This window comes from Aethalodelphis obliquidens, unplaced genomic scaffold (genome assembly GCF_003676395.1).
Source record: "Aethalodelphis obliquidens isolate GAN/ISIS:26980383/991018 unplaced genomic scaffold, ASM367639v1 scaffold55, whole genome shotgun sequence".
Lineage (NCBI taxonomy): Eukaryota > Metazoa > Chordata > Mammalia > Artiodactyla > Delphinidae > Aethalodelphis > Aethalodelphis obliquidens.
This window is the reverse complement of record NW_020837999.1, coordinates 12,361,583-12,387,864: the sequence shown is the minus strand read 5'-3', so window position 1 is coordinate 12,387,864 and position 26,282 is coordinate 12,361,583. Positions and strand designations below refer to the sequence as shown.

The 26,282-nt window shown below is 34.3% G+C and overlaps 1 protein-coding gene across 11 annotated transcripts in view; it reads left to right on the top strand.

Annotated features, from left to right (window-relative positions):
• The window catches only part of DCAF6 (DDB1 and CUL4 associated factor 6), a 168,535-nt gene that overhangs the window by 59,064 nt on the left and 83,189 nt on the right, over window positions 1–26,282 (top strand). For 10 of the 11 annotated variants that reach the window (XM_027086403.1, XM_027086401.1, XM_027086404.1 and 7 more), the window contains 4 exons: window positions 14,268–14,381; window positions 16,313–16,448; window positions 18,823–19,037; window positions 25,828–25,921. In XM_027086403.1, the coding sequence (XP_026942204.1) occupies window positions 14,271–14,381; window positions 16,313–16,448; window positions 18,823–19,037; window positions 25,828–25,921 (556 nt within the window). In that variant the 5' untranslated portion in view covers window positions 14,268–14,270. Of the gene's footprint in view, window positions 1–2,095; window positions 2,240–14,267; window positions 14,382–16,312; window positions 16,449–18,822; window positions 19,038–25,827; window positions 25,922–26,282 lie in introns of all 11 variants that reach the window. The other variant, XM_027086400.1, reaches the window with a different exon arrangement.

Here is a 26,282-nt window from a genome sequence, read left to right as displayed (position 1 = left end):
CAGTGTATTCCACCTTTCTGTCTTCCAGGTCACTCATCCATTCTTCTGCCTCAGTTATTCTGCTATTGATTCCTTCTAGTGTAGTTTTCATTTCAGTTATTGTAGTGTTTATCTGTTTGTTCTTTAATTCTTCTAGGTCTTTGTTAAACATTTCTTGCATATTCTGGATCTTTGCCTCCATTCTTTTTCCAAGGTCCTGGATCATCTTCACTATCATTATTCTGAATTCTTTTTCTGGAAGGTTGCCCATCTCCACTTCGTTTAGTTGTTTTTCTGGGGTTTTATCTTGTTCTTTCATCTGGTACATAGCCCTCTGCCTTTTCATCTTGTCTGTCTTTCTGTGAATATGTTTTTTCTTCCACAGGCTGCAGGATTGTAATTCTTCTTCCTTCTGCTCTCTGCCCTCTGGTGGATGAGGCTATCTAAGAGCCTTGTGTAAGTTTCCTGATGGGAGGGACTGGTGGTGGGTAGAGCTGGCTGTTGCTCTGGTGGGCAGAGCTCAGTAAAACTTTAATTTGCTTGACTGCTGATAGGTGGGGCTGGGTTCCCTCCCTGTTTGTTGTTTGGCCTGAGGCAACCCAACACTGGAGCCTACCTTGGCTCCTTGGTGGGGCTAATGACAGACTCTGGGAGGGCTCACGCCAAGAAGTACTTCCCAGAACTCCTGCTGCTAGACAAGTGTCCTTTTCCCCATGGTAGCCACAGCCATCCGCTGCCTCTGCAGGAGACCCTCCAACACTAGCAGGTAGGTCTGGTTCAGTCTCCCCTGGGGTCACTGCTCCTTCCCCTGGGTCCCGATATGCACACTACTTTGTGTGTGCCCTCCAGTTTGGGGTCTCTGTTTCCCCCAGTCCTGTCAAAGTCCTGCAGTCAATTCCCACTAGGCTTCAGAGTCTGATTCTCTAGGAATTCCTCCTCCCATTGCTGTACCCACAGGTTGGGAAGTCTGACGTGGGGCTCAGAACCTTCACTCCAGTGGGTGGACTTCTGTGGTATAAGTGTTCTCCAGTCTGTGAGTCACCCACCCACCAGTTATGGGATTTGATTTTACTCTGATTGCACCCCTCCTACTGTCGCATTGTGCCTTCTTCTTTGTCTTTGGATGTGGGGTATCTTTTTTGGTGTGTTCCAGTGTCTTCCTGTCGATGATTGCCCAGCAGCTAGTTGTGATTCTGGTGTTCTTGCAAGAGGGAGTGAGAGCACGTCCTTCTACTCCGCCATCTTGGTTCCTCCACCTGAAATTGTACTTTCTTTACCTTTTAATTCAGCTAGATTGAGGTTCTTTCCCTTGCCTTAGTGTTATCTGAGGAACTCTATCTGAAAGCCCATTTCTTAGGAAGCAAATATTTTAATATTTGTTTTGTGTCAGGTATCTGAGGCAGATCTCTTAGCCTCCTCTCTGTATTCCTTTGTTCTGGAATTCTGATGAGATACATGTTAAGACCTTCTTATTCTATCTACCATTAAAATTGTTTTTTTCCATTGATGTATAAAACATGTAGGTAAAGTACATAAACACTAAGCATATAGCTCAGTAAAATATCACAAAGTGAATCTGTACATGTAACAACCACAAAGATCAAGAAATATAAGGCATTGGGACTTCCCTGGTGGCGTAGTGGATAACTCCGCGCTCCCAATGCAGGGGGCCTGGGTTCAGTCCCTGGTCAGGGTACTAGATCTCACATGCATGCTGCAACTAAGCGTTCACATGCCACAACTAAGGAGCCCATATGCCGCAACTAAAGAGGCTACCTGCTGCAACTAAGGAGCCCTGGAACCGCAACCAGGGAGCCTGCCTACTGCAACTAAGATCCGGTGCAACCAATAAATAAATATTTAAAAAAAGAAAAAGAAATATAAGGCATGAAGTTTCCCAGAAGCCCCTTTATCCTGACTTCCAACACCTCATTTTTCTAACCACCTTAGTTTTTCTGTTTTTGAACATTATATAAATGAAGTCATATTAAATGGTCTTCTGTTTCTTTTTGTTTCTGAATTTGATGTCTTTTGCTGAACAAAATCTTATCTTACATTTGTGAAATTCATCCATGTTGGGTACAAGTATAATATGTTCATTTTCATTGCTTTTTAGTATTCCATCGTGTGAATAAACCACAGCTGATTGATCTGTTCTGCTGTTGATGAAAATTTTAAATTTGATTTCCAGTTTGGAGAACATTCCTTTACATGACTTTCAGTATATTTATGTTTAGAGGTAAACTTGTTCGGTCACAGGGTACGTATTTGTTTATTTTAGAGATAATGCCAAATAGTTTTCCAAAGTGTAACAGCTTTCATTCCCACCAATGGCATATAAGAATTCCTATTGCTCCTCATCTTTACCAACAATTGGTATTGTTAATTTCTAATTTTGACAGGTTCTTGTGGTTTAAAATGCCTTTTTCTGTTGATACTTCTGAGGTTGAGCATCTCTTCAAATGTTTATTGGTTATTTGGATGTACTGTCTTGTCAAGTGCCTATTCAGATTTCTTTCCTAATCTTTCTATTGGGTTGTCCATTTTATTTCATTATTATTGTTGATTTATAGAAATTTCTTATATCTTCTGCATATGAAGCTATCTCTTCCACTCTGTGGTTGTATTTTCACCCTCCTGATGGTGTCTTGTGATGAGTAGAAGTTCTCAGTGTTGTCTAATGCATTGGTCTTTTCCTTTATTGTTAGCGCTTTCTGCATCCTGCTGAAAAAAACTTTTCTTCAGCCGCATAGCACAGGGAGATCAGCTCAGCACAGGGAGATCAGCTCGGTGCTTTGTGACCACCTAGAGGAGTGGGATAGGGAGGGTGGGAGGGAGGGAGATGCAAGAGGGAAGAGATATGGGGACATATGTATATGTATAACTGATTCACTTTGTTTTAAAGCAGAAACTAACACACCATTGTAAAGCAATTATACTCTATTAAATAAAGATGTCAAAAAAATCTTATATGAAGGTTATGGAGGCATTCTTCTGTTTTCTCTTTTAGAAAGTTTATTGTTTTGTCTTTTCCATTTAAATCTTTTTTTTTTTTTTTGCGGTACTTGGCCTCTCACTGTTGTGGCCTCTCCCGTTGCGGAGCACAGGCTCTGGACGCGCAGGCTCAGCGGCCATGGCTCACGGGCCCAGCCACTCCGCGGTATGTGGGACCTTCCCAGACCGGGGCACGAACCCGTGTCCCCTGCATCGGCAGGCGGACTCTCAACCACTGTGCCACCAGGGAAGCCCTCCATTTAAATCTTATAATTCACCTGGATTTGATTTTTCTGCTAATATGAATTAGGAGTTTATTTTTTTCTCCCCTATGGATCTTTTTTGTATAAACATAATTTACTTCTTAGAAAATTAAATCAGAATTGCAAACAGCACATAAACAAAAGAGGCAGCCTATATAAGGACGTTTTAACAGTATATAAGCTTTTGCCAAAGGTTTTTTTTGCTGAATATCTATACACTGTGATTGGAATATAGTTTTTTGTTCAAAACTAAAACTTTGCGTCCATTGAACAGTTCTCCTCTTCCCCCTTATCCCAGCATCTGACAACTACCGTTCTACTTTCTGTTTCTAAGAGTTTGATAAGTTTAAATACCTCACAGAAGTAGAATCATGCAGAAATTGTCATTTTGTGACTGGCTTATTTTAGTTAGCACAGTGTCCTCAAGTTTCATCTGTATTGTAGCATATGACAGGATTTCCTTCTTTGTTAAGGCTTAATAGTATTCCATTGTATATATATACCATATTTTCTTTACTTGTTTACCCATCAATGATCATTTGGGATGCTTCCACCTCTTAGCTGTTGTGAATAATGCTGTAATGAACACAGGAGTGTACAAATATCTCTTCAAGGTTCTGTTTTCAATTCTTTTAGATATATATACACAGAAGTGGGATTGCTGGATCATATGATTATTCTATTTTTAGTTTTCTGAGGAATTTCCATACTTTTCTCCATAGCAGCTGTACCATTTTCCATTCCCAATAAAAGTGCACAGAGGTTGCAATTTCTCCACATCCTTGTCAACACTTGTTATTTTCTTTTTTTTAAAAAATAGTGGCCATTCTAACGTGTGAGGAGATAGCTAAATGAGGTTTTTATTTGCTTCCTTAATTAGTGATGTTGAGTTAGCTCTTTTTGTGTATGTTGGTCATTTGTATATCTTTGGAAAAATGTCTATTCAAGTACTTTTCCCATTTTTTAATTGGATTGCTTTATTGTTGAAGAGGTTCTATATATATGTATATACACACACATATATATATACACACACATATATATACACACACATATATATATGTTATTTATGTACCTGCGTCTGGGTCTGATCTTAGTTGCAGCATGCGGGATCTTTCGTTGGGCATGAAGGTTCCTCATTGTGGTGCACGGGCTTTTCTCTGATTGTGGTGTGTGGGCTCCAGAGAGCACAGGTTCATTAGTTGCAGCACACGGGCTCTCTAGTTGTGGCGTGCGGGCTCCAGAGTGCATGGGGTCTGTAGTTGTGGCATGTGGGCTGTGTAGTTGCAGCGCGTGGGCTCTTTAGCTGTGGCACGCGGGCTCCAGAGTGTGTGGGCTTAGTAGTTTCGATGTGTGGGCTTAGTTGCCCCATGGCAGGTGGGACCTTAGTTCCCTGACCAGAGATTGAACCTGCGTCCCCTGCATTGCAAGACAGATTCTTAACCACTGGACCACCAGGGAAGTCCCTCTTTATATATTTTGGCTATTAATCCCTTATAAGATGCAGTGTGCATTTTCTCCCATTCTGTTGATTCTCTTTTCACTCTGATGATTGTTTCCTTTGCTGTGTAGAAGTTTTTAAGTTTGATATTGTCTATTTTCACTTTTGTTGCCTGATCTTTTGGTGTCATATCCAAGAAATCATTGCCAAATCTAAAGTCATGAAGTGTTTCCCCAGGGTTTTTTTCTAGGAGTTTTATAGTTTTAAGTATTACATTAAAATGTCTTTAATACATGTAAATTTTTGTATGTGGTGTAGATAAGGGTCCAACTTCCTTCTTCCTTCCTTACTTCCTTCAAAACTGGACATGTGAATATCCAGTTTTCTCAATACCATTTGTTGAAGGGACTATTCTTTCCCTATTGTGTAGCCTTGGCACCTTTCTCAAAGATCATGTGACCACATATGTGAGGGTTTATTTATTCCTGGGTTCTCTACTCTGTTCCATTGGTCTGTAGGTCTGTCATAATGTTTTAAATGTAGTAACTTTGTAATACGCTTTGAAATCAGCAAGTGTGAGGCCTCCAGCTTTGTTTTGCTTTCTGAAGATTGTTGTGGCTGTTTTGTGTCCTTTGAGATTCCATATGAATTTTAGGGTTTTTTTTTTTGATTCTGTAAAAATGTCCTTGGAATTTTGATAGAAATTGCATTAAATATAGGTCACATTGTGTAATATGGACATTTTAACAATATTTAGTCTTCCAGTCCATGAACACAGAACATCTTTCCATTTATTTGTGTCTTCTATAATTTCTTTCAGCATTGTTTTGTAGTTTTCAGTGTACAGATCTTTCACCTCCTTGAATAAGTTTATTCCCAAGTATTTTATTTTTTTGATACTGTTGTAAATGGGTTGTTTTCTTAATTTCATTTTCAGGTTGTTCATTGTTACTGTATATAAATACAGCTGATTTTTAAGTGTTGATTTTATAACTGCAACTTTGCTGTATTCATTTATTCTAATAGTTTTGTTGCAGAAACTTTAGAGTTTTCTATGTATAAGATCAGGTTATCTGCAAATAGAGATAATTTTACTTCTTCCTTTCCAATTTTGATGTCTTTTATTTCTTTTTTCTTGCCTTAATGCTGTAGCTTGAACTTCTAATACTATATTGAATAGAAGTGACGAGAGTGGGTATCTTTGCCTTGTTCTTGATCTTAGAGGGAAAGCTTTTGGTTTTTCACCATTGAATATATTAGCTATGAGGTTCTCATATATGGTCTTTATTATGTTGAGGTAATTTCCTTCCATTCCTAGTTTGTTGAGTGTTTTTTATCATGAAAGTGTGTTGTATTTTGTCAAATGCTTTTTCTATATTAGTTGAGATGATCATATGGTTTTTGTCCTTCATTTTGATAATGAGATGAATTACTTTGATTGATTTGTATATGTTGAACCATCCTTGCATTTCAGAAGTAAATCTGACTTAGACTATTAGTGTGTTATTGTTTTGGGTTTTTTTTTCTTTTTAGCATTTTGCTGAGGATTTTTATATCAGTATTCATCAGGAATACAGGTTTGTAGTCTTACTTTCTTTTGTTTATTTTTTTTTTATTATTTTTTTGCGGTATGCGGGCCTCTCACTGCTGGCCTCTTCCGTTGCGGAGCACAGGCTCCGGACGCGCAGGCTCAGCGGCCATGGCTCACGGGCCCAGCCGCTCTGCGGCATGTGGGATCTTCCCGGACCGGGGCACGAACCCGTGTCCCCTGCATCAGCAGGCGGACTCTCAACCACTGCGCCACCAGGGAAGCCCTTGATGTAAATTTTTTAATGTAAGTGGTGTTGTCAAGCCATCTGGTTCTGGGCTTTCCTTTCTTTGGATGTTTTTGGTTACTGATTCAGTCTCCTTACTGTAGTGTAGCTTTGTTCAGTTTATCTGTATCTATCTATCTGTCTAATCTATTATTTAGTCTTGGTAAGTTGTATATTTCTAAAAATTTATTCATTTCTTCTAGGTCATTCCATCTGTTGTTGTATTCATAGTAGTCTCTTAGAATCCTTTTTATTTCTGTGGTATAAGTTGTAATGTCTCCTCTTTCATTTCTGATTTTTGCTGAGTCATTTTGTTTTTTTTTCTTGTTAGTCTAGGTGAGGGTTTGTTGATTTTGATACTCTTTTGAGAAGAACTTAATTTCATTTATACTTTTTTCTATTCTTCATATCCTTTATATCTGCTCTAATCTTTATTATTTCCTTCATCTATTAACTTTAGCTTTAGTTTGTTGTTCTTTTTTTAGTTCTTTGAGGTGTAAAGTTAGGTTGTTGATTTGAGATCTTTCTTCTTTTTTAATGTAGATATTTATTACTATAAACTTCCCACTTAGTACTGTACCATTTACATTTAAAGTAGTTACTTATAGGGAACTACTCACTATTGCCATTAAAAATTTTTTTCTGTGTGTCCTGCAAATATTTGGTCACTCTTTTCCTCTCTTTCTGCTTTCCACTGTGTTTTATTGATTTTCTTTTTTCTTTAGTAATGACATGCTTTAATTCCTTTCTTGTTTTCTTTTGGCATCTTTTATAGGTTTTTTTCATTGTGTTTACCATGAGGATTACATAAAACATAGTTACAACAATCTATCTTGAACTGATAACAACTTAAATTACATACAAAAATACTATTCCTTTACATCCTTGCCCCACTTTGTTCAGTGTCATAAACTATGTCTTTTTATATTTTATATTCACTAACATAGTGTTATAATAATTTTTAATGCTTTTATTTCTTAAATTCTGTACTCAAAAGTGATTTATGTACCACCATTACAGTATTACAGATTTTTGTATTTGTATATTTACCTTTACCACAAAATCTTTATATTTTTATATGCTGTGTGTTGCCGTCTAGCTTCTTTGATTTCAACTTGAAGGACTTCCTTTAGCAGTTCTTGTAATGCAGGTCTTTGTGGTGATAACCTTTCTTAGTTTTTCTTTATCTGGGAACGTCTTTATTTCTCCTTCAGTTTTAAAGGACAGTTCTGGTGGATATATAGTATTCTTGGTTTGCAGGTTTTTTCTTTCAGTACTTTGAATGTATTATCCCACTTCCCTCTGGCTGGTAATGTTTCTGCTGAGAAATCCACTGATCTAATGGGAGCTTCTTTGTATGTAATGATTCACATTTCTCTTGCTGCTTTCAAGATTAAGTCACTTTTGACTAGCTGTTTATAGTATGTCTTGATTTGAGCCTCTTTGGGCCCATCCTAGTTGGAGTCCTCTGAGTCTCTTGAATCTGGATGTTCATTTTCTTTCTCAGATTTGGGAAGTTTTCGGCCATTATTTTTTTCAGATAAGCTCTCTACCCACTCCCCTTTCTCCATCTGGAACTCCTATAACGGGAATATTGGTCATCTTGGTGATATCCTATAAGTCCCTTAGGCTTTTTCACTTCATTCCTTTTCTTTGTTCCTCTGACTAGATAATTTCAAATGGCTTATCTTTGACTTTGCTGATTCTTTTTTCTGCTTGATTCAGCCTGCTGTTGATCGTCCTCTAGTGAATTTTTAAATTTAGTTACTATATTTTTCAGCTCGATAATTTTTGTTTTGCTATTTTTCTGGTTTCTTTCTCATTGGTAATATTCTCGTTTTGTTTATGCATTGTTTTCCTGATTTTGTTTAGCTGTCTATTTGTATTCTCTTGTAGCGCACTGAATTTCTTTATGACCATTACTTTCAATTCTTTTTTAGGTAATTCATATGTCTCCCTTTTATTAGGGTCAGTTTCTGGAGATTTACTTTGTTCGTTTGTTTGAGCCATGTTTTCCTGTTTCTTCATGTGCCTTCTTCGGTGAATTGTCTGTTTAATCTTTTGCCCATTGTTTCATTTTTTATTGTTGAGTTTTGAGGGTTTTTAAAAGTATGTTCTGTGTATTTTTCAGGTATGTGACTCAATTTTTTTCTCTGAGTTGATGGCTAGTCTTTTCATTTTCCTTACAGTATCTTTCAAAAAGAAGTTCTTTAATTTTAAAGAAACCCATTTTATCAAATTTATTATTTTGGGAGGGGAACCAATGTTGTGTCTAAAAATCTTTGTTTAACCAAATGTCACAACGATTTTCTCCTAAAAGTTTTATTTTATTTATTTATTTTTTTTGTGGTACGCGGGCTTTGCACTATTGTGGCCTCTCCTGTTGCGGAGCACAGGCTCCGGACACGCAGGCCCAGTGGCCATGGCTCACGGGCCCAGCCGCTCTGCGGCATGTGGGATCCTCCCGGACTGGGGCACGAACCTGTGTCCCCTGCATTGGCAGGTGGACTCTCAACCACTGCGCCACCAGGGAAGCCCACTCCTAAAAGTTTTATACTTTTATGTTTTGCATTTGGATCGATGATCCATTTTGTGTTAATTTTTTCATAAAGTATGAGATACTGCTTTAAGTTCATTATTTTACATATGGATATCTGGTTTTCCAACATCGTTTTTCTCCACTGAACTTTTTTTGCATCATGATCATAAGTCATTTGACCACATCTATTTTCACCTATTTCTGGTCAGTACCTTTTCTCTTCCAGTGATTTATGATTATGCTTGTACCACACTGTCTTTATTACTATAGCTTAATATTAACTCTTAAAACTGGGTAGTATATGTCCTTTCTTCTTCTTTTTCAAAATTGTTTAAGGTATTTTAGGTCTTTTGTATTTCCACATGGATTTGATAATTAAATTGTCAGTTTTTACCAAAATTCCTCCTGGGATTTATTTGAATCTATATATCAATTTAGGGAGAATTGACAACAATTATTAAATCTTCCAATCCATGATGGCAGTATATCTCCCTTATCTAGGACTTTAATTTTACTTGGCAATGTTTTATAATTTTCAGTTTGTGTGTCTTAAGACTTACCCTTAAATATTTCATATTTTTTAATGTTATTGTAAATGGTATTATCTTTAAAATTTCAATTTCTGATGGTTTTGTTGCTAGTATTTTCACATGCAGTTCATTTTTATATATTGATCTTGTATTCTGCAGTTTTGCTACGCTCACTTATTAGCTCTAGTAACTTTTTACAAAAAGATTACATAGAATTTTCTCCTTAGATGATTATGTCATCTGTGAATATAGAGACAATTTTTCTTCTTTTCCCATCTGGACTCCTTTTATTTCTTTTTCTTATCTTATCACACTTATTAGAACTTTCAGTCCAATACTGAATAAAAGTGGTAAGACTAAACATCCTTCCCTTGTTTTGATCTTTGATCTTTCACTATTAACTATGGCAGAAGGTATATTTCAATAATGCTTTTTAGCAGATTCAGTTAATTCTGTTCATATTCTTACACTTACCGGGAATGGATATTGGATTTTGTCATGTGTTTTCTCTGTATTTTTTCATTTTTTGAAAGGATTGTATTGCTTTTCTTTTAGTTTCTTTTTTTATAGTAGAAAAGATATTTTTACAATTTTAAACATTTAATATTTATTGAGAATTGTTTTGCTCTGTGTAGCTGCAGTCCATCTTGAAAAACATTTCACATGGACTTGAGATCAATGTGCATTCCACTCTTTTTTTTTTCTTAAACATCTTTAATTGGATCTTTTAGTTTCTTAACAGGGTGAATTACATTTATTTTTCAAACATTAAGACCAACTTAACATTCCAGAGATAAACCTCACCTGGTCATATATTGATATATTATCCTCTTTCTGTGTTGTTGTATTCATTTTGTTAAGGACTTTTTTTTTTGCAGACGTGTTCATGAGAGATGATCTTTAGCTTTGTTTTCTTGCACTGTCTTTGGGTTTGTTGTTAGCATAATGCTGCCTTATTGCAATAACTTGGAAAGTTTGTCCTCTTCAGTTTTCTGAAAGAGTTTGTGTAGAAATGGTAATATTTGTTTCTTATATGTTTGGGAGCATTCACCAATAAAGCCATCTGGTCCTAGAGTTTTCTTTGTAGGATGTTTATAACTGCATATTTATTTCTTAAAATGAATATTTGGTGATTCAGGTTATATCTTTCTGCTTTAATGAGCTTTGGTATTTTATCCTTTTCAAGGAACCTGTTTCATCTATATTGCTGAATTTGTTGGTGTAAGTTGTTCACAGTACTTCCTTACTATCCTTTTAATATCTGTAGAATCTATAGTGATGTCACTTCTGTCACTCTTGATATTGGTAGTTTGTATTCTTCTCTCTTTCTCTCTCTATTATTCTTAGCAGTCTGAGTAGAGATTTCATCAATTTTAATGATCATCTCTAAGAACAAACTTTGGTTTCCATGGTTTTCTCTATTTTCTTGTTTTCTTTTTCTATTTTTGATCTCCATTTTTTCCTTTCTTCTGTTTACTATGGTGAGTTTCATTGTTCTCTTTCTTCTAGTTTCTTAAAGTAGAGGCTGAAGTTACTGATTTGAGACCTTTATCCTTTCTAATACAGGCAGTTAGTAAAATAAAATTTCCACTGAGTATTCCTTTAGGTAAATTTCACTAATTTTGATATGCTGAACTTCCATTTCTCTTCTATTAGTAAATTAGTAAATATATTTTCTAGTTTCCATTGTGATTTCTTCTTTGATTCATCATTTATTGAGAAACATGTCATTTAGTTTCCAAATATTTGGAAATATTTGAATATTTGAGTTGTTTTCCAGCTTGGGCTTAATTGCAATTGAAGCTATTTTAATCACTTGTGTAACTGTCTTTGTATGGATTGATTTACAATGATTATTTTCTAGTTAAATCCATCTCAGTCAGAATATGTACTTTGTATGACTTAAATCCTTTTAATTTTAATGAGACTGGTTTTGTGTTCCAGAATATAGTCTATTGGTAAATTTATCTTATGCACTTTAAAAACTGCTTATTCTTTTGTTTGTAGAGTGTTCCATAAATATCAGTTATGTCAAGATGACTGATAACCATGTTCAATTCTTCTGTATTCTTACTGATTTTCTGATTGTTCTATCAATTATTGAAACAGGTTTGTTGAAATCTAATATTTTTGGACTGTTTCTCCACTCAGTTCTGTCAATTACTGCTTCATATATTTCAAAAATCTGTTTTTAGTTACATAAACATTCAGGATTTTGATGTTTCTATTCTTGGATTGACCCATTTATCATTGTAAAATGACTCTCTTTATCCCATTAATACTCTTTGCTTTGAAATTTGCTATTTATATAGCAAATCTAGCTTTCTCATTATTAGAGTTATTGTGGTATCTCTTTCTTCTGTCCTTTTATTTTTAGTCTAGGTATCTGTGTCTTTATATTTAAAGTTAGATTCTTACAGGCAATTTATAGTTGGGTTTTGCTTTTTTATCCAATCTAGCAACATCTGCCTTTTATTTAATTGGGCTGTTTATATCATTTACAATTAATGTGATTATTGATATGTAGGTATCTGAATTTAAATTTTGTGTCTTGCTCTTTGTTTTCCCTCTGTTCCTGTTGCATCAGTTTTTTCCCCTTCTTCTGTTTTTTGGAAGAACTGAGTATTTTTGTGATTCCACTTTACCTCCTTTGTTGATTTATTAGCTATAACTTTTTTTTGTTGATGTTTTAGTGTATGCTTTAGGGTTTATAGTATACATCATGAACTTTATCACAGTGTACCATCAAGTAATATGGTACCACTTCAAATATAGTATAAGAATCTTATAATACTGTACTTTCAGTTTTCTTCTCCTGGAATTTTGGATATTTTTTTCTTACATTTTATTCTTATATGTTTCATAATTTCCTTAATACATTGTTAATAGTCTTCCTTTAATAGTCCATTATCTTTAAAAAGATTTTAAAACAAAGTAAAAATTATATTATGTTTACTTACATATTTATTATTTCTAATCTTAAATTCCTTTGCATAGATCCAGATTATGACAGGTATTATTTTCCTTTTACAAGAAGGATTTTAGAAGATGTATTTATATTGTGCTTGTCTGTTATTGTAGAGGTTTGGAAAATTATCCTGTAAAATACCAAATAGTAAATATTTTAGGCTTTGTGTGCCATATAATCTTTGTCACAACTACTCAAATATGCCATTGTGTCAGGAAAGCAGACTTGGATAATATGTAAATGATTGGATGTGGCTGAGTTTCATTCAAACTCTTATTTACAAAAATAATGGGTCATAGTTAGGTAAGAGGCATCCTTTACTGGCTTCTATGCTACTGAATAATCTTTCAGCTTTCTTATTTCTGAAAAAGTCTAGTTTATTTTTGTTTTAGAAAGATATTTCTGTGGGTATAGAATTCTAGTTTGACAGTTTTTTTTTTTCTTTTACTACTTTAAAGATGTTACTCCACTGATTTCTGGCAAGAAATCTTATTTTTAATCACTGGTTTTACATAATTTGAGAGCAATGTATTTCTTTATTTTTATTGCTTTAGTATTTTAAGAGTAAATCACAATTTATGTTCTTATTCTCTTACTGGCCATTTGGGTTGTTTCAAGTATTTAGCTAATATGAATCATGCTGCTATGAACTTTCTGGTACACATCTTTAGGTGCCTTTATGCATACATTTATTTGTAGTGGAATTGCTGGGTCATGGGAGAGGCATATGACCAGCTTTAGTAGATACTGACACATGGTTTTTCAAAGTGATGGTACTGTTTTACAGCCCCATCAATGACGTGTGAAAGCCCTAGTTGCTCCATGTCCTCATTGACATTTGATATTAATCTAGTCCCTTTCATTTTGGTCATTCTGGTGATGTGTAGTGATATTTACTTAGGATTATAATTTGTGTTTAGTTGATCACTAATGAATCTGAGCACCTTTTCATGTATACATAGGAATATACCTTCCATTGTTTATGGGTACATAAAAACCTTTGTGAGAATGCTAAATACCCAATTTTGGCAGTTTCTACTTCTAAGGACAGAGAAGGGGAGGAATTTGTTGGACAGGAGGGTTCACAGAGGGCCTCAACTTACAGTATTATTGCTAAACCAGAAGTGGATACAGGAATATCTAAAATGTTTCATTTCTTTACAAAATTTAATTTTTGTAAAATATGCACAATATAACATTTGCCATTCAAACCATTTTTAACTGTACTGTTCGTGACATTTAGTACTTCTACATTGTTATAGAACCATTACCATCACTCAAAAAATTTTTGAGAGGTCAGTTTAAATGCTTAATTCAGCATCACATAGTTTTTATAAACATTATCAGAGAGTAAAATTTTACAGTGTATTTCTAATACAAGTGTAAATTCACATCCAGAAAACAAAAATTTGGCTATTCAAAGTTTGAACAAGCTTCCAAGGGTAGGATTTTTCTTGTCAAGTTGTTAGGAGTTTATAATGTAAAGAGCTTTCTGTCTGAAGGTACATTAATGTCAAACTTCAAAGTAATGAGTCACATTAATTCAACAGTTACCTCTTGCATATTTCTATATGTAGAGCACTATTTTGCATTATGATACGGGTAAGTCATAAATAATTAAAATAAATGGTTCTTAGTTGCTTTTGCCATAATCATTTTATGATATAGCAGTAATGTTTTTCAAAGTCATCTGCTTAAATGTTCACAAACATTACCTGTACTTTTGTTTTCATCTTCAGATTATGACTGTACCTAATGACCCGTATACTTTTCTCTCTTGTGGTGAAGATGGAACTGTTAGGTGGTTTGATACACGCATCAAAACTAGCTGCACAAAAGAAGATTGCAAAGATGTAAGAATCAAGTTTTTGTACAAATGATGAAAAAATTAAGATTATACTTAAAATTGGGTAGTGAGTTAACTCTGTTATGAGCTTACGGATAAATTAAGAATTTTTTATTTTATAAAATTTTCAATAAGTATATTTTCATAATCAAAAAAAATCTTAATTAAAATGTTAATAGTAAAGTTAAGGAACTTATACTTAAATTGTACAGTTCAAATATATTTATAAAAATTTATATAATTTTTCAGTATATACCATAGCATTATAAAAACTTGAAGTATTTATCAGTATATTCCATTTATTTATGGAGGCAATTTTGGCTTACCAATAGCAGTGATAAAAGCATGTAGAAGTTCAGTGTCTTTTTATTTTTACCCTGTCCTTTAAACCAAGATTTATTTATATGCTATCTTTTGTTTTAGACAGTTAGATCCCATTTTATCAACATGTTCATTCAGATTTAGCTCACTTCTCTAAAGATAGAGCTTCACTATCAATTTTGTATTTTTTAAAATAGTATTTTAAACTTGAAAAAGACCTGAGAAATCAGTCAGTGTAAGGCCCCAGACAACTAACCCTAAATGTTATTTAGAGACAGTAGCTTTTGTCTCAGATCATTTTAGAGTAGTAAATGAAGTAAGCAAGTACTGCTAAATACATTTTTACTGATAGTTACAAAAAAAAAAGTTACTAGTAATCAGGTTGAGTGTTTGCTAATTAAACCAGTTACTATTGTTAACATACTTTAGGTGGAGAAAAGATTATTTTATACATTGAAACAGAGAAGAAAAAAAACAGAAATAAAAAAATTTTGTCAGTTTTTATATTGTATACATGTATACACATACACAATTAGGAACGTTGAACTGAAGGCAGAAATAAGTTTAAAATAGCAGGTTGTTTATTAGGGGCATTTGGTTTACCTGTTTCTTAGTAAATAATAGGTCCTAAAATTTGTTATGTCAAAATCTTTTAAGCAGTAGTTTCATATACAATGTAGTTGGATTTAATTTTGCTTTTATAATCAAAAACTCTGTAAAACTAAAGAATAAAGCAAAGCTAATAAGTGAAATATTGTTAAATTTTTTCTCAGTAAAACTTTTGATTTCTTTATATGTAAAAAGGAATAGAAAGAGTATAAAGAAAATTGGTAACTAGGGTAATTCTTAATTCCTAAAAATTTAGAATTATGAGCAGTATTTGGTGAATAAATTCTATGTAATAGGAATAATGTTCTGAGGCCCATAATTAAATACATAAAACTTAGCATAAATGTAACTTACAAACTCAGCTATTCTGAGAAGAGTGAGGAGTTAGAGTTGTAGACAAAATAGTATAGAATTAACAGTACCTTAAAGCTATATCTTTGGAGTGATAACTCTTATATTTTCTAATGCTTGTATAGAGATAAGTAGTGACATTATAGTGAAGCCTGTCTTTGACATGGCTTCAATTTTATATGTATGTATGTACTTTGTTTTTGAACGGGTAAGGAGGCAGATTTTATAAGTTAAAAATATAAAATTTTAATATCAGGTTATGGTATTTTTGTTATATTTTAATAGCAGTAATTAAAATTAAAATATCATGAGTACCGTATAAAATGATTATACTTATGATAGACAAAGGTTGATTATACCTCCATGTTTACTGTCCAGTGGACCAATGATCGCAGGCATTTCTAATGACATTAATGACTTAATGACATATTACATAGGTAATGTATGAGTTTTTGAATATTTCTAAAGATGATCATTTTATTCCTGAGTATGAGAATATTTAGGAGGCATGTTGGTTTTTTTCCTCCCTCATTGTCATACTGACTGAATTAGGATTTCTGAAAAAGATTTTCTTGTTCTAATTGAAGGGAAAATGTTTTAAATAGACTATTATCTGTTGTAAAGCTTATGTAACTGGTATTTTTTTATCTTTTGTAGGATATTTTAATTAACTGCCGACGTGCTGCCACATCTGTAGCTATTTGTCCACCAATACCATATTACCTTGCTGTTGGTTGTTCTGATAGCTCAGTACGAATATATGATCGGCGAATGCTGGGTACAAGAGCTACAGGTAAAAAGACATATATTGGAGAAAATATGAGATCCTATCAGTTCAAAGGATAAATCTTTTTTTAAGTATAAATTTGTTTAGTTTTGGCTGCATTGGGTCTTCATTGCTACATGCAGGCTTTCTCTAGTTGCGGTGAGCGGGGTCTACTCTTCATTGTGGTGCGTGGGCTTCTCATTGCGGTGGCTCCTCTTGTTGCGGAGCACAGGCTCTAGGTGTGTGGGCTTCAGTAGTTGTGGCTTTCGGGCTCTAGAGCGCAGGCTCAGTAGTTGTGGCGCATGGGCTTAGTTGCTCCGCGGCACGTGGGATCTTCCCAGACCAGGGCTCGAACCCATGTCCCCTGCATTGGCAGGCGGATTCTTAACCACTGCACTACCAGGGAAGTCCCCAAAGGATAAATCTTTATGATGTATTGCAATTTAAAAATTTCATTAGTTTCACGTAAAATTTAGTAAATAGAATGTATTTAAATACTATGGATTATTATAAAAAATAGCATTTCACCAAGTTTTTATGACCCATCAGTGTGATACTTTTGCAGTTTATCACTTTAAAAAGTTGTAACACTTGATATATTAATTTCCTGGGTCTATCATAACAAATTACTCTAAACTGGGTGGCTTAAAATAACAGAAATGTATTCTCTGACATTTCTGGAGGCTAAATGTCTAAAATCAAGATGTTGCAGGGTGGTTTTCTGCCGGAGGCTCTCATGGAGAATCTATTGCCTGCTTCTCTCCTAGATTCTGGAGGTTGCTGACAATCCTGAGCATCCCTTGGCTTTTAAATGTATCAGTCCAATCTCTGCTTCCATATTTACATGCTATTCTCTCCTGTGTATCTGTGCCTGCATTTCCCTCTTCTTATAAGAAAACTAGTTACATTGTATTTAAGGGTCACCATAATCCAGTATGACCTCATCTTGATAATTACATCTGCAAAGACCCTATTTCTAAATGAGGTCACGTTCTGTTTCTTGTTGGACATGAATTTTCAGGGGACACTCTTCAGCTCATAACACTTGGCTTTCCTAATTTCTCTTTGCCATCTTTTCAATCAAGGGGATAATAGTAAGCGTGGTGGAGAGAAAAGTTAGGAAAGAACAGTGACTTGGGTGTGTATTAATATATAACATATTTATACCTACTTAGTAGCCTAGCTAAAGTACTGTAAATGATGCTGCAGTACTGAATTTGAATTTGCCTTAAACTCCTATTTGTTCCTCATCTGCTTTGGGATCAAATCACTTCTGAAATATTCACCTCAAAGCTAACTTCCATTAGCATTTTCTATCAAGGAAGGTCAAGATTGCACATTCTCTCTCTCTCTCTCTCTCTCTCTCTCTCTCTCTGTCTCTCTGTCTCTCTGTCTCTCTGTCTCTCTCTCACACACACACACACACACACACACACACACACACACACACACACCCCCCAAATATACATACATATGTACACATTTATATATATATTCACATATTTTATGGCATCAAAAATAAAAGTTGATTTGGGCCAGAAATTAACAATGTTGATCTCAATGTCAGTTTATGTCCAGTGAAAATGGACCTAGATTACTGAAATGGGAAAACCAGATGGGATCTTTTTTCTTTTCTTGAACTGTGATTGAGGAGTCTTGTCTATTTGGACATGCATGTTTAGGGGGAACAGTAGTAATATATGGAACTGTAGGCTCAGTTATCATTTCTCAACAGATGGGACATGATTGAAATTTTGGGCAGGGCAGGATAATACAGCTTTGTGGGATTCTTAGAATTTAGCATTCCTGGGTCTGCAGAGCACAAAGTGCCAGTCGTACCTCTCCCTATCGTATTGCATTATGTTGACGACCACCAAAATTAATTAAAATTAGAGTGGTATTCCCACTCTGTTATCTTATAAGAGGAGAATTTCATGGCAATCAAAAACCTTTTAATGACATAAAGTAAAAGGTAAATCATATTAAAAATATACTGTACTGTTTTATCTAGTATGCTAGTAAATATCAGCTTTCCGATTTATATTATAAAATTATATTATCTTAATGTGGGGAATTTTTAAGAGATGATTTAGTGTGACTGTAATCACAATATAAAATTGATTAAATAACTCATATTTCCAATAAAACATTGATGTAATCTGGAATTCTAGAAAATCATGAATTCTTTTTGGAAGATATGTAACCTTTATACTATATTCATTTTTATTTTGTTACAAAATTTGACTGATGATTAAAGAGTCTTTTCCAGAAATGGAATATGATAGCTTGGATTTATATTGCTACGTTAAATCACATATCTCATAATTCAGATTAAGAGTCTTTCAAGTGTTTTTCTTGAAAAATATTCTGAATTTTAAACAATTCCTTTTTTCTTATTTAGGGAATTATGCAGGTCGAGGAACTACTGGAATGGTTGCCCGTTTTATCCCTTCCCATCTTAATAACAAGTCCTGCAGGGTGACATCTCTGTGTTACAGTGAAGATGGTCAAGAGATTCTTGTTAGTTACTCTTCAGATTACATATATCTTTTTGACCCAAAAGATGATACTGCACGAGAACTTAAAACTCCTTCTGCAGAAGAGAGAAGAGAAGAGGTAAGTTTACTCAAAACCATGTTCTTTATTGAATTCAGAAAACATTAACTCACTAACTCCTGGAGCATTAATTCAGTAACTCCTAGGGCCTGAAGGACTTCAAAAAATAGAGTTAATTTTCACGGCATTTACAGTCTAAGGAGCAAAGACATGAAAATACGCATGAAAGAATGGGAGTAATAAATAAGGATAAGGTGCTAGGCGAAAGTATTTTTAAAGAGAAAATATTTAATAGCAAAATGTTTTTCCAAGTTTATGGAGGCACAGCAGCAGGCAAGAAAGATGAACAGTTCTGACAGTTGCAGAAGAGGCAATTAAAATAATAAATAAATGTGATGTATAAACTTCCAAGAGACTAAATGTTTATATTCATGCAACAATGTTTACTATTCATACGTTGATAGCAGTCCTTCCTGTCTTCTCCTGATTCTGCCTCTTTCACAGTTATGAATTAGTGACATGTAATATTATCTCTAGGTACATTTTGTAAAACAATGACCCGTATGAGTGAGTGAGAAAAAGGTAAGTTAAAGTGTCTGAACATACACACACAACACAACACATACACAGAATCGGGAGAGGAGGGGATTGCTGTCCTCATATAAATAGTGAATGGTAATAGGTAAAACTCCTATTGGTGCATGAATATAAACATTTAGTCTTTTAGAAGTTTATACATTACATTATATCTATATATCTATATCTGTAGATACCCTCTTTATCAATTTCTAGATATAAATATGATATATATTATGTATTGGAACCTAGGTGAAAGAACTACTTTTCCTAAAATGACTCTAAAATACTAAATCATTTTTCTTACTTATGAAAAGCAATAACCAGAAATAGTATACCCTTGACAGTACACAGCAGTAGAAAAATGTTTGCTTTAACCTTGTTAAGGTTCTTTCCCCACGTTTTTCACTTTGGCTTTTTTATTTTACAATGTCCTATGGTTGTTTTTGTTTTTTTTAATTTGGTTGCACCGGCTCTTAGTTGCACCTCCAGGTCTCCTTAATTGCGGCACGTGGGCTCCTTAGTTGCGGCTTGCGGGCTCCTTAGTTGAGGCACACAGGCTCCTTAGTTGTGGCATGCGAACTCTTAGTTGCAGCATGCATGTAAGATCTAGTTGACCAGGGATCAAACCCGGGCCCCCTGCATTGGGAGTGCAGAGTCTTATCCACTGCGCCACCAGGGAGGTCCCTGCAGTGTCCTGTGTTTAATCACTCTATTCTTTGGATTATAAATGTCTTTTGAAATTAACCATTGCTTTTTATTAATTATCAGTGACTTTTAGGTATTGGTCCAACTCTTCTTAATGAATACATTTTAAAGGTACTAAAGAACAATAACAATTTTGTAATTCCTATGAGATGCAAAACCAAATCCAGTTCTTATAGTTGCAGGTTGAGAGGGCTATAAAATTAGAAAAAAATCAAGATTACTTTATAAATGTGTTTTTGGGATTTTAAATTTGGCACTGTGTTTAAGTGAATTAGGAAATTGGTGAAGAAGAGGGTATGATGGCTAATGAAACAATTTTTGAGTTTATTGGTCTGATTGAAAATGTGAAATCTGCTCTGTCATTTTGTTGTTGCTATGTAATTTCCTCTTGAGATAATGCGCTTCAGTAAAGTTACAGTCATACTTTGTGACTGTTACAGAATGAAAGAGTTGGAAATACAGAAACATTTTAAGTGAGCCAACTAGCTTTTTTATCCCATAGAATACTTAGCCTAAAGATGTTTATATAATGAGTGAAAGAGGCTTAATTATGAACAGTTGGTTTTTTGAACATGTTTTTCTCAGTATTCTTTGTTGAATTAACTAAATTAAGAAAAATAATTCTTAAAATGAATTAAAATTAAAAAAATAAATTATGCTTATTGTAATAAATGAAATAATTCACAGGTCTATGTAGAAAAAGAAATTAATAACCTGTCCTCCTCTTAATCTCGCCATCTTTTCTTTTAGTGTTTTATGCTAAATCCTTGACAGTAATGTTCAGACAAACTCATCTCAGCTCACCAAATATTTACTGGGTGGCTACTATACTACATACTATACTAAACTTTAGAAAATCAAGGATGACTGTAACAAAGACATGATCTCTCATTCAGGAGTTTACAAATAAATAAATAAATTTATAAAGGAATAAAGTTTATAAATAAATGTGTGAAACTTAAAATAATAGAATTGTATGTAAGAATTATGTTCTATATAAGTAGACCAAAAGAAGGAATAATTGTTTTTGATTGGGAATGTAAGAAACACTTGAGCAGGGTTTTAAAGTATGAATAAAAGTTTAATATATGATTTTTTTCTTATGTTTTCATATTTTTATATTTTCTTAACTTGTAGGGGTCTCTTTTTATTTCCTATATTATTTCCTTTGTCCTCTAATAATTTGTCTTTCACCCCCCGCCCCTTTTTGTTTTGGCCACGCCTCTTGGCTTGCTGGCTCTTAGTTCCGCAACCAGGGACTGAACCCAGGCCCCTGGCAGTGAAAGCTCAGAGTCCTAACCACTGGACTGCCAGGGAATTTCTGTTCCCCTTCTTTATTTAGCATATTCTTTTGTCTTATTCAAATTTTTTCCACTTCTCATTTTCCTTTATTTTGGTATTCCTTTTTCCTTTTTATTGTCTTTTCTTTCTTTTCGTTTTTCTCTCATATCTTTTTGACATTTCCCCCACCTACCTAGCACATTATTGGACTGCTTTGTTGAAGCCAATCTCTCATTTTCTCCTGGTCCCCATAACTTATCCCTAAAAGTATTGCATGTATCCCCTGCTTTTTGAATGTTTGCTTCTATATCACTTTGCTTTTACTAAAGACCTGCTTAGTACCTGCTTTCACTAACTAAAAAATCCAAAGAGGATTTTTGCTTTTACAGAAAAAAGGTGAAAAGCGAAAATGGCATTTGGCGTTTGTTTGCAGTGTGCACCCTGAGCAGCAAGTGGCATCACCAAGCTCCTTCCCAGTGAAATATACTCGGCATCTCAGCATCAACCTGCCATAGCATTGAATTGTGTCTTATCTCAGCGTCAAGCTGCCGTAGCTTTGAATTGTGTCTCTGTCTCAGCCTCAAGCTGTCGTAGCATTGAATTGTGTCTGTGAGCATCTGTGCTTTATCTCAATTTATTCTGTGCATCCATTAGCAAGATGTGTCCTAAGGTAATTGCTTCTTCATTTTACTCCATTTCGACGTATGAAAGTTTTCATAGGAACATTCTGCTTTCAGATAGTAGGGGAAACCTGTATCCAAAGTCTGTAGTACTGCTTCCCACTCTACTATTAATACTCTAATCCGAGTCATCAGCATCTCTCCTCCTAGATTATTATGGTAGCTTTCTTACCAGGTCCCTGCTTTCATACCCACCCCCTCCAGTCCTTTACTTAGCTACACGGTAGTCAAAGTAATCCTTTAAAACATAAGTCAAATCACGCCACTGTTCTGATCCACACTCCAAATGGCTCCCCACCTCACTCAGAACAAAACTGAGGTCCTTACAGTGGCTTCAAGATCTTAGATCATCTGGTTCTTGTTACTTCTACTGCTCTCTCCTTTGTTTACTCTGCTCTACCTACATCTACTTACTTGTTTACTCAGACAGGCTAAGCTACCTTATGGCTTTTGCATTTATTTTGCCTGAAATGATCTCCTCTAGATATCTGGATTTCTTCTTCCTTTACTTCTTATAGGGCTTTTCCTATGTTCCCTTCTCTGTTAGATCCTACCTTACCACATTATTTAAAATTGTAACCCTTAATTATCTGGTACTACCTATCACCCTTTTCTATTGATACTTTATTTTTTTCTGTAACACTTACCACTTTCTCTGTATATTTTACTTTTTAATTTCATGTATTCTATAAACTCTGTGACATTGGGAATTTTTGTATGTTTTATACATTGATCTTTCCCCAATACCTAGAGTAGTACCTGACACATGAAAGGTGCTAAAAAATTTTTTATTGAATGACTGATTGAATGAATGTTGTATGATTTTCAGGATTCTTGAGTAGGTTATTTCGCATATATCAAAAAATCAAACTTAGGACTGTTTTTAACTTGAAGATCTTGTTCCATAAATAGTTGCTGATTATAGATCATAATAGATATAATAGATTATAACATCAGTTCATTGCCTGTATAATATAAAAATTTCTCTCTTCTAACCATGGAACAGAGCTCTTAATTCTAAGTACAATTTATATACAGGGTGAGGCTCTCTCTTTCTGGAAATGATTATTTGTCTGAGATTTTAGATAACTGCCACACTAGGCATCCTCTAATCTAATGATTATTCTTTGTCACACTTGTGACTTCCTCTGCAGATTTTGTTATTCTCAGTTGCTTTTAACCATACTTACACATAACATGGAACTTGTGGGTTCTTTTTTTTTTTTTTCTGTTTCCTTTGCTGAGGATGGAGACTTTTTTTTCCCATTCTCCTTGTTGCTTGGTATGGTTTCCAGGAGAAAATAGAAAATTTACAGCTAAGCTGTCACCAGATTTCTATTAAAACCTGCTTAATTGTGAAAGAAAAAAAAAAATCAATGAATGTTATGTTAGAAAAAAATAAAAGGGAGTGACCCACAGGGTGGGAGAAAATGTTTGCAAATCATATATCTGGTTTATGATTTAGAATCCAGTATCCAGAATATGTTATATAAAGAACACTTACTACTCAACAATGAAAAGACAAGTATCCTAATTAAAAAATTGGTAAAGGATTTGAATAGACATTTCTCCAAAGAAGGTATACAAATGACCATTAAGCACATAAAGAGATGTTCAACATCACTGATCAAAACCACAGTGAGGCACCACTTCACACTTACTAGGTTGGTTAAAATAAAAAAGTCAGTGACAATTGTTGATGAAAATGTGGAGAAATTGGAGCCCTCACACATTGCTGGTAGGAGTATAAAATGGTGCAGGTGCATTGTAAAACAGTTTGTCAGTTCCTCAAAAGTTAAATATAGAAGTTATCATATGATTTGGCAATTCCACTCCTAGATATATACCCAAGAAAATTGAAAACATGTCCCCGTAAAAACTTGCCCATATGTTCATAGCAGCATTAGTCACAGTAGCCAAAAAGTGGAAAGAACTCAATGTTCATCAGCTGGTGAATGAATATACAAAATGTGGTGTATTCAAAAAGTGGAATATTATTGAGCCATAAAAAGCAATGAAATACTGATATATGCTGCAACGTGGATGAACCTTGAAAAATATTAAGCTAAGTGAAAGAAGTCATACACAAAAGGCCACATATTATGTTATTACATTTATATGAAGTGTCCAGAATAAGCATATCCATAGAGACAGAAAGTAGATTCGTAGTTGCCAGGAGCTGAGTAGAGGGAGAAGTGGGGAATGATTGCTGTTAGCTATAGGGTTTCTCTTTAAGGTGATGAAAATGTTCTGGATTAGTGTGATACAAGTAGTTGCATAGCTTTGTGAATATACACCACTGATTTGTCTACTTTAAAAGGGTAAATATTATGGTATGTGAATTATATCTCAATAAAAAGATGTTAAAATGTAACGGTTAAAGGGAGTGATTAAGAGTGTCAGATGCCATAGACACCAAATAAAATAATCTCTGAAAGGTGCCATTTGAATTGGAAATTGAGTTTTAATCATTTTATCATTGATCAGTGAACTTAGTCGTTGATCATTCACTGGTGATATTGGTGAGAATGAATTCAGTGGAAAAATGGGAACATAAGATTGACTTCAATGAATTGAGAGAGGAGTGGTAGATAAAAATAGAACGAATATAGACTTACTTTTAAAAATTGGGATATAGTTGTTTTACAATGTTGTGTTAGTTTCTACTGTACAGTGAAGTAGAGTTCTGTGTGCTATAGAGCAGGTTCTCATTAGTTATCTACTTTATACATATTAGTGTATATATGTGAATCCCAGTCTCCCAGTTGATCCCCCCCACCCTGAATATAGACTTTTTAAAAGAGGCTTGACAGTAAAGCTTCAGAAAGCATGAGAAAAGAGTGTAGCTGGATAGAAATTTGAAATTGAGGTGTTCTGTTTATTAAAAATGATAAGAACCTTTAGCATATTGTGAGGAAGAACCAAGAGAGAAGAGATGAATGTAGATATAGAGAGAATAATTGTTCAAGGAATGAAATAAAAAGCACAGATAGAGATTAAGCTTAAACAAAACAAGTGATCCATGTCCTGAGAAAGATTGCAAGGAATTAAGAAGTAGATATAGGTAAGTTGTAGAATGCAGCTGAGGAAATTTATGTCATTTCTATAGAAGTGACTTTATTTTCTCTGAAGTAGGAGGAAAAGTTAATAGTTGAGAATGAGAGCAACAAGGTAGAGTAGAGACACTGAGGTGAGTAATGCAGGGTTGGAATAGGTACTGGGGGAGAACCAGAGAGCAAATTGTCAATAATAATAATAAAATAATGATTACTTCTATTGCCAGTTAGGTATTTAGGTACTTTACCTAGACTATATTTATCATAATAATAGAAAACTTAGGCTCAATATAGTTAGATAACTTTCCTCTTGTCAGTTGGAAAGTGATACAGGTAGAATTCGATATCACATTTACATGATTTTAAAGTTGCATTCAAACTTTAGGCTGAAGATAATAAGTACAGGCTGTCAACATCAGTGGATATTTATGGCTATCTTTCATAGTTTGATTAGCATCTCAATAAAGGAAGTAAGAAGATGGAAAGAATCTATTAGACTTACAGTGTGCTTTAAGAATTGAGCAAGAGAGTTCTCTCCTCATCTTTTAGTTACGACAGCCTCCAGTTAAGCGTTTGAGACTTCGTGGTGATTGGTCAGATACTGGACCCCGAGCAAGGCCTGAAAGTGAACGAGAAAGAGATGGTAACTATACTTTGGTCAGCTTTTAAAAAATATGGTATTTAAAAATTAATATTTTAACTTGTTTCCATTTTTTTCACTATTACAAGTGATGCTGTAACAAACATCTTCATACATATCTTACCATACTTGTGCAAGTGTATCTTAGGATAAATTCCTAAAAGTAGAATGTGTGGGTCACTGGATAATTACATTTTAATTTTGATAGTTATCAAATTACCCTCTGAAAAGTATGCACTCTTTTGTATTCCCACTGAAAGTGTAAGAATGTCTTTTGCCACAAAAACATTGGGTATTATCAAACATAGTAATTTTTGCCTTTGTATTTGATATAAAGAGCAATGAAAACTCCCAGTTTCCAATC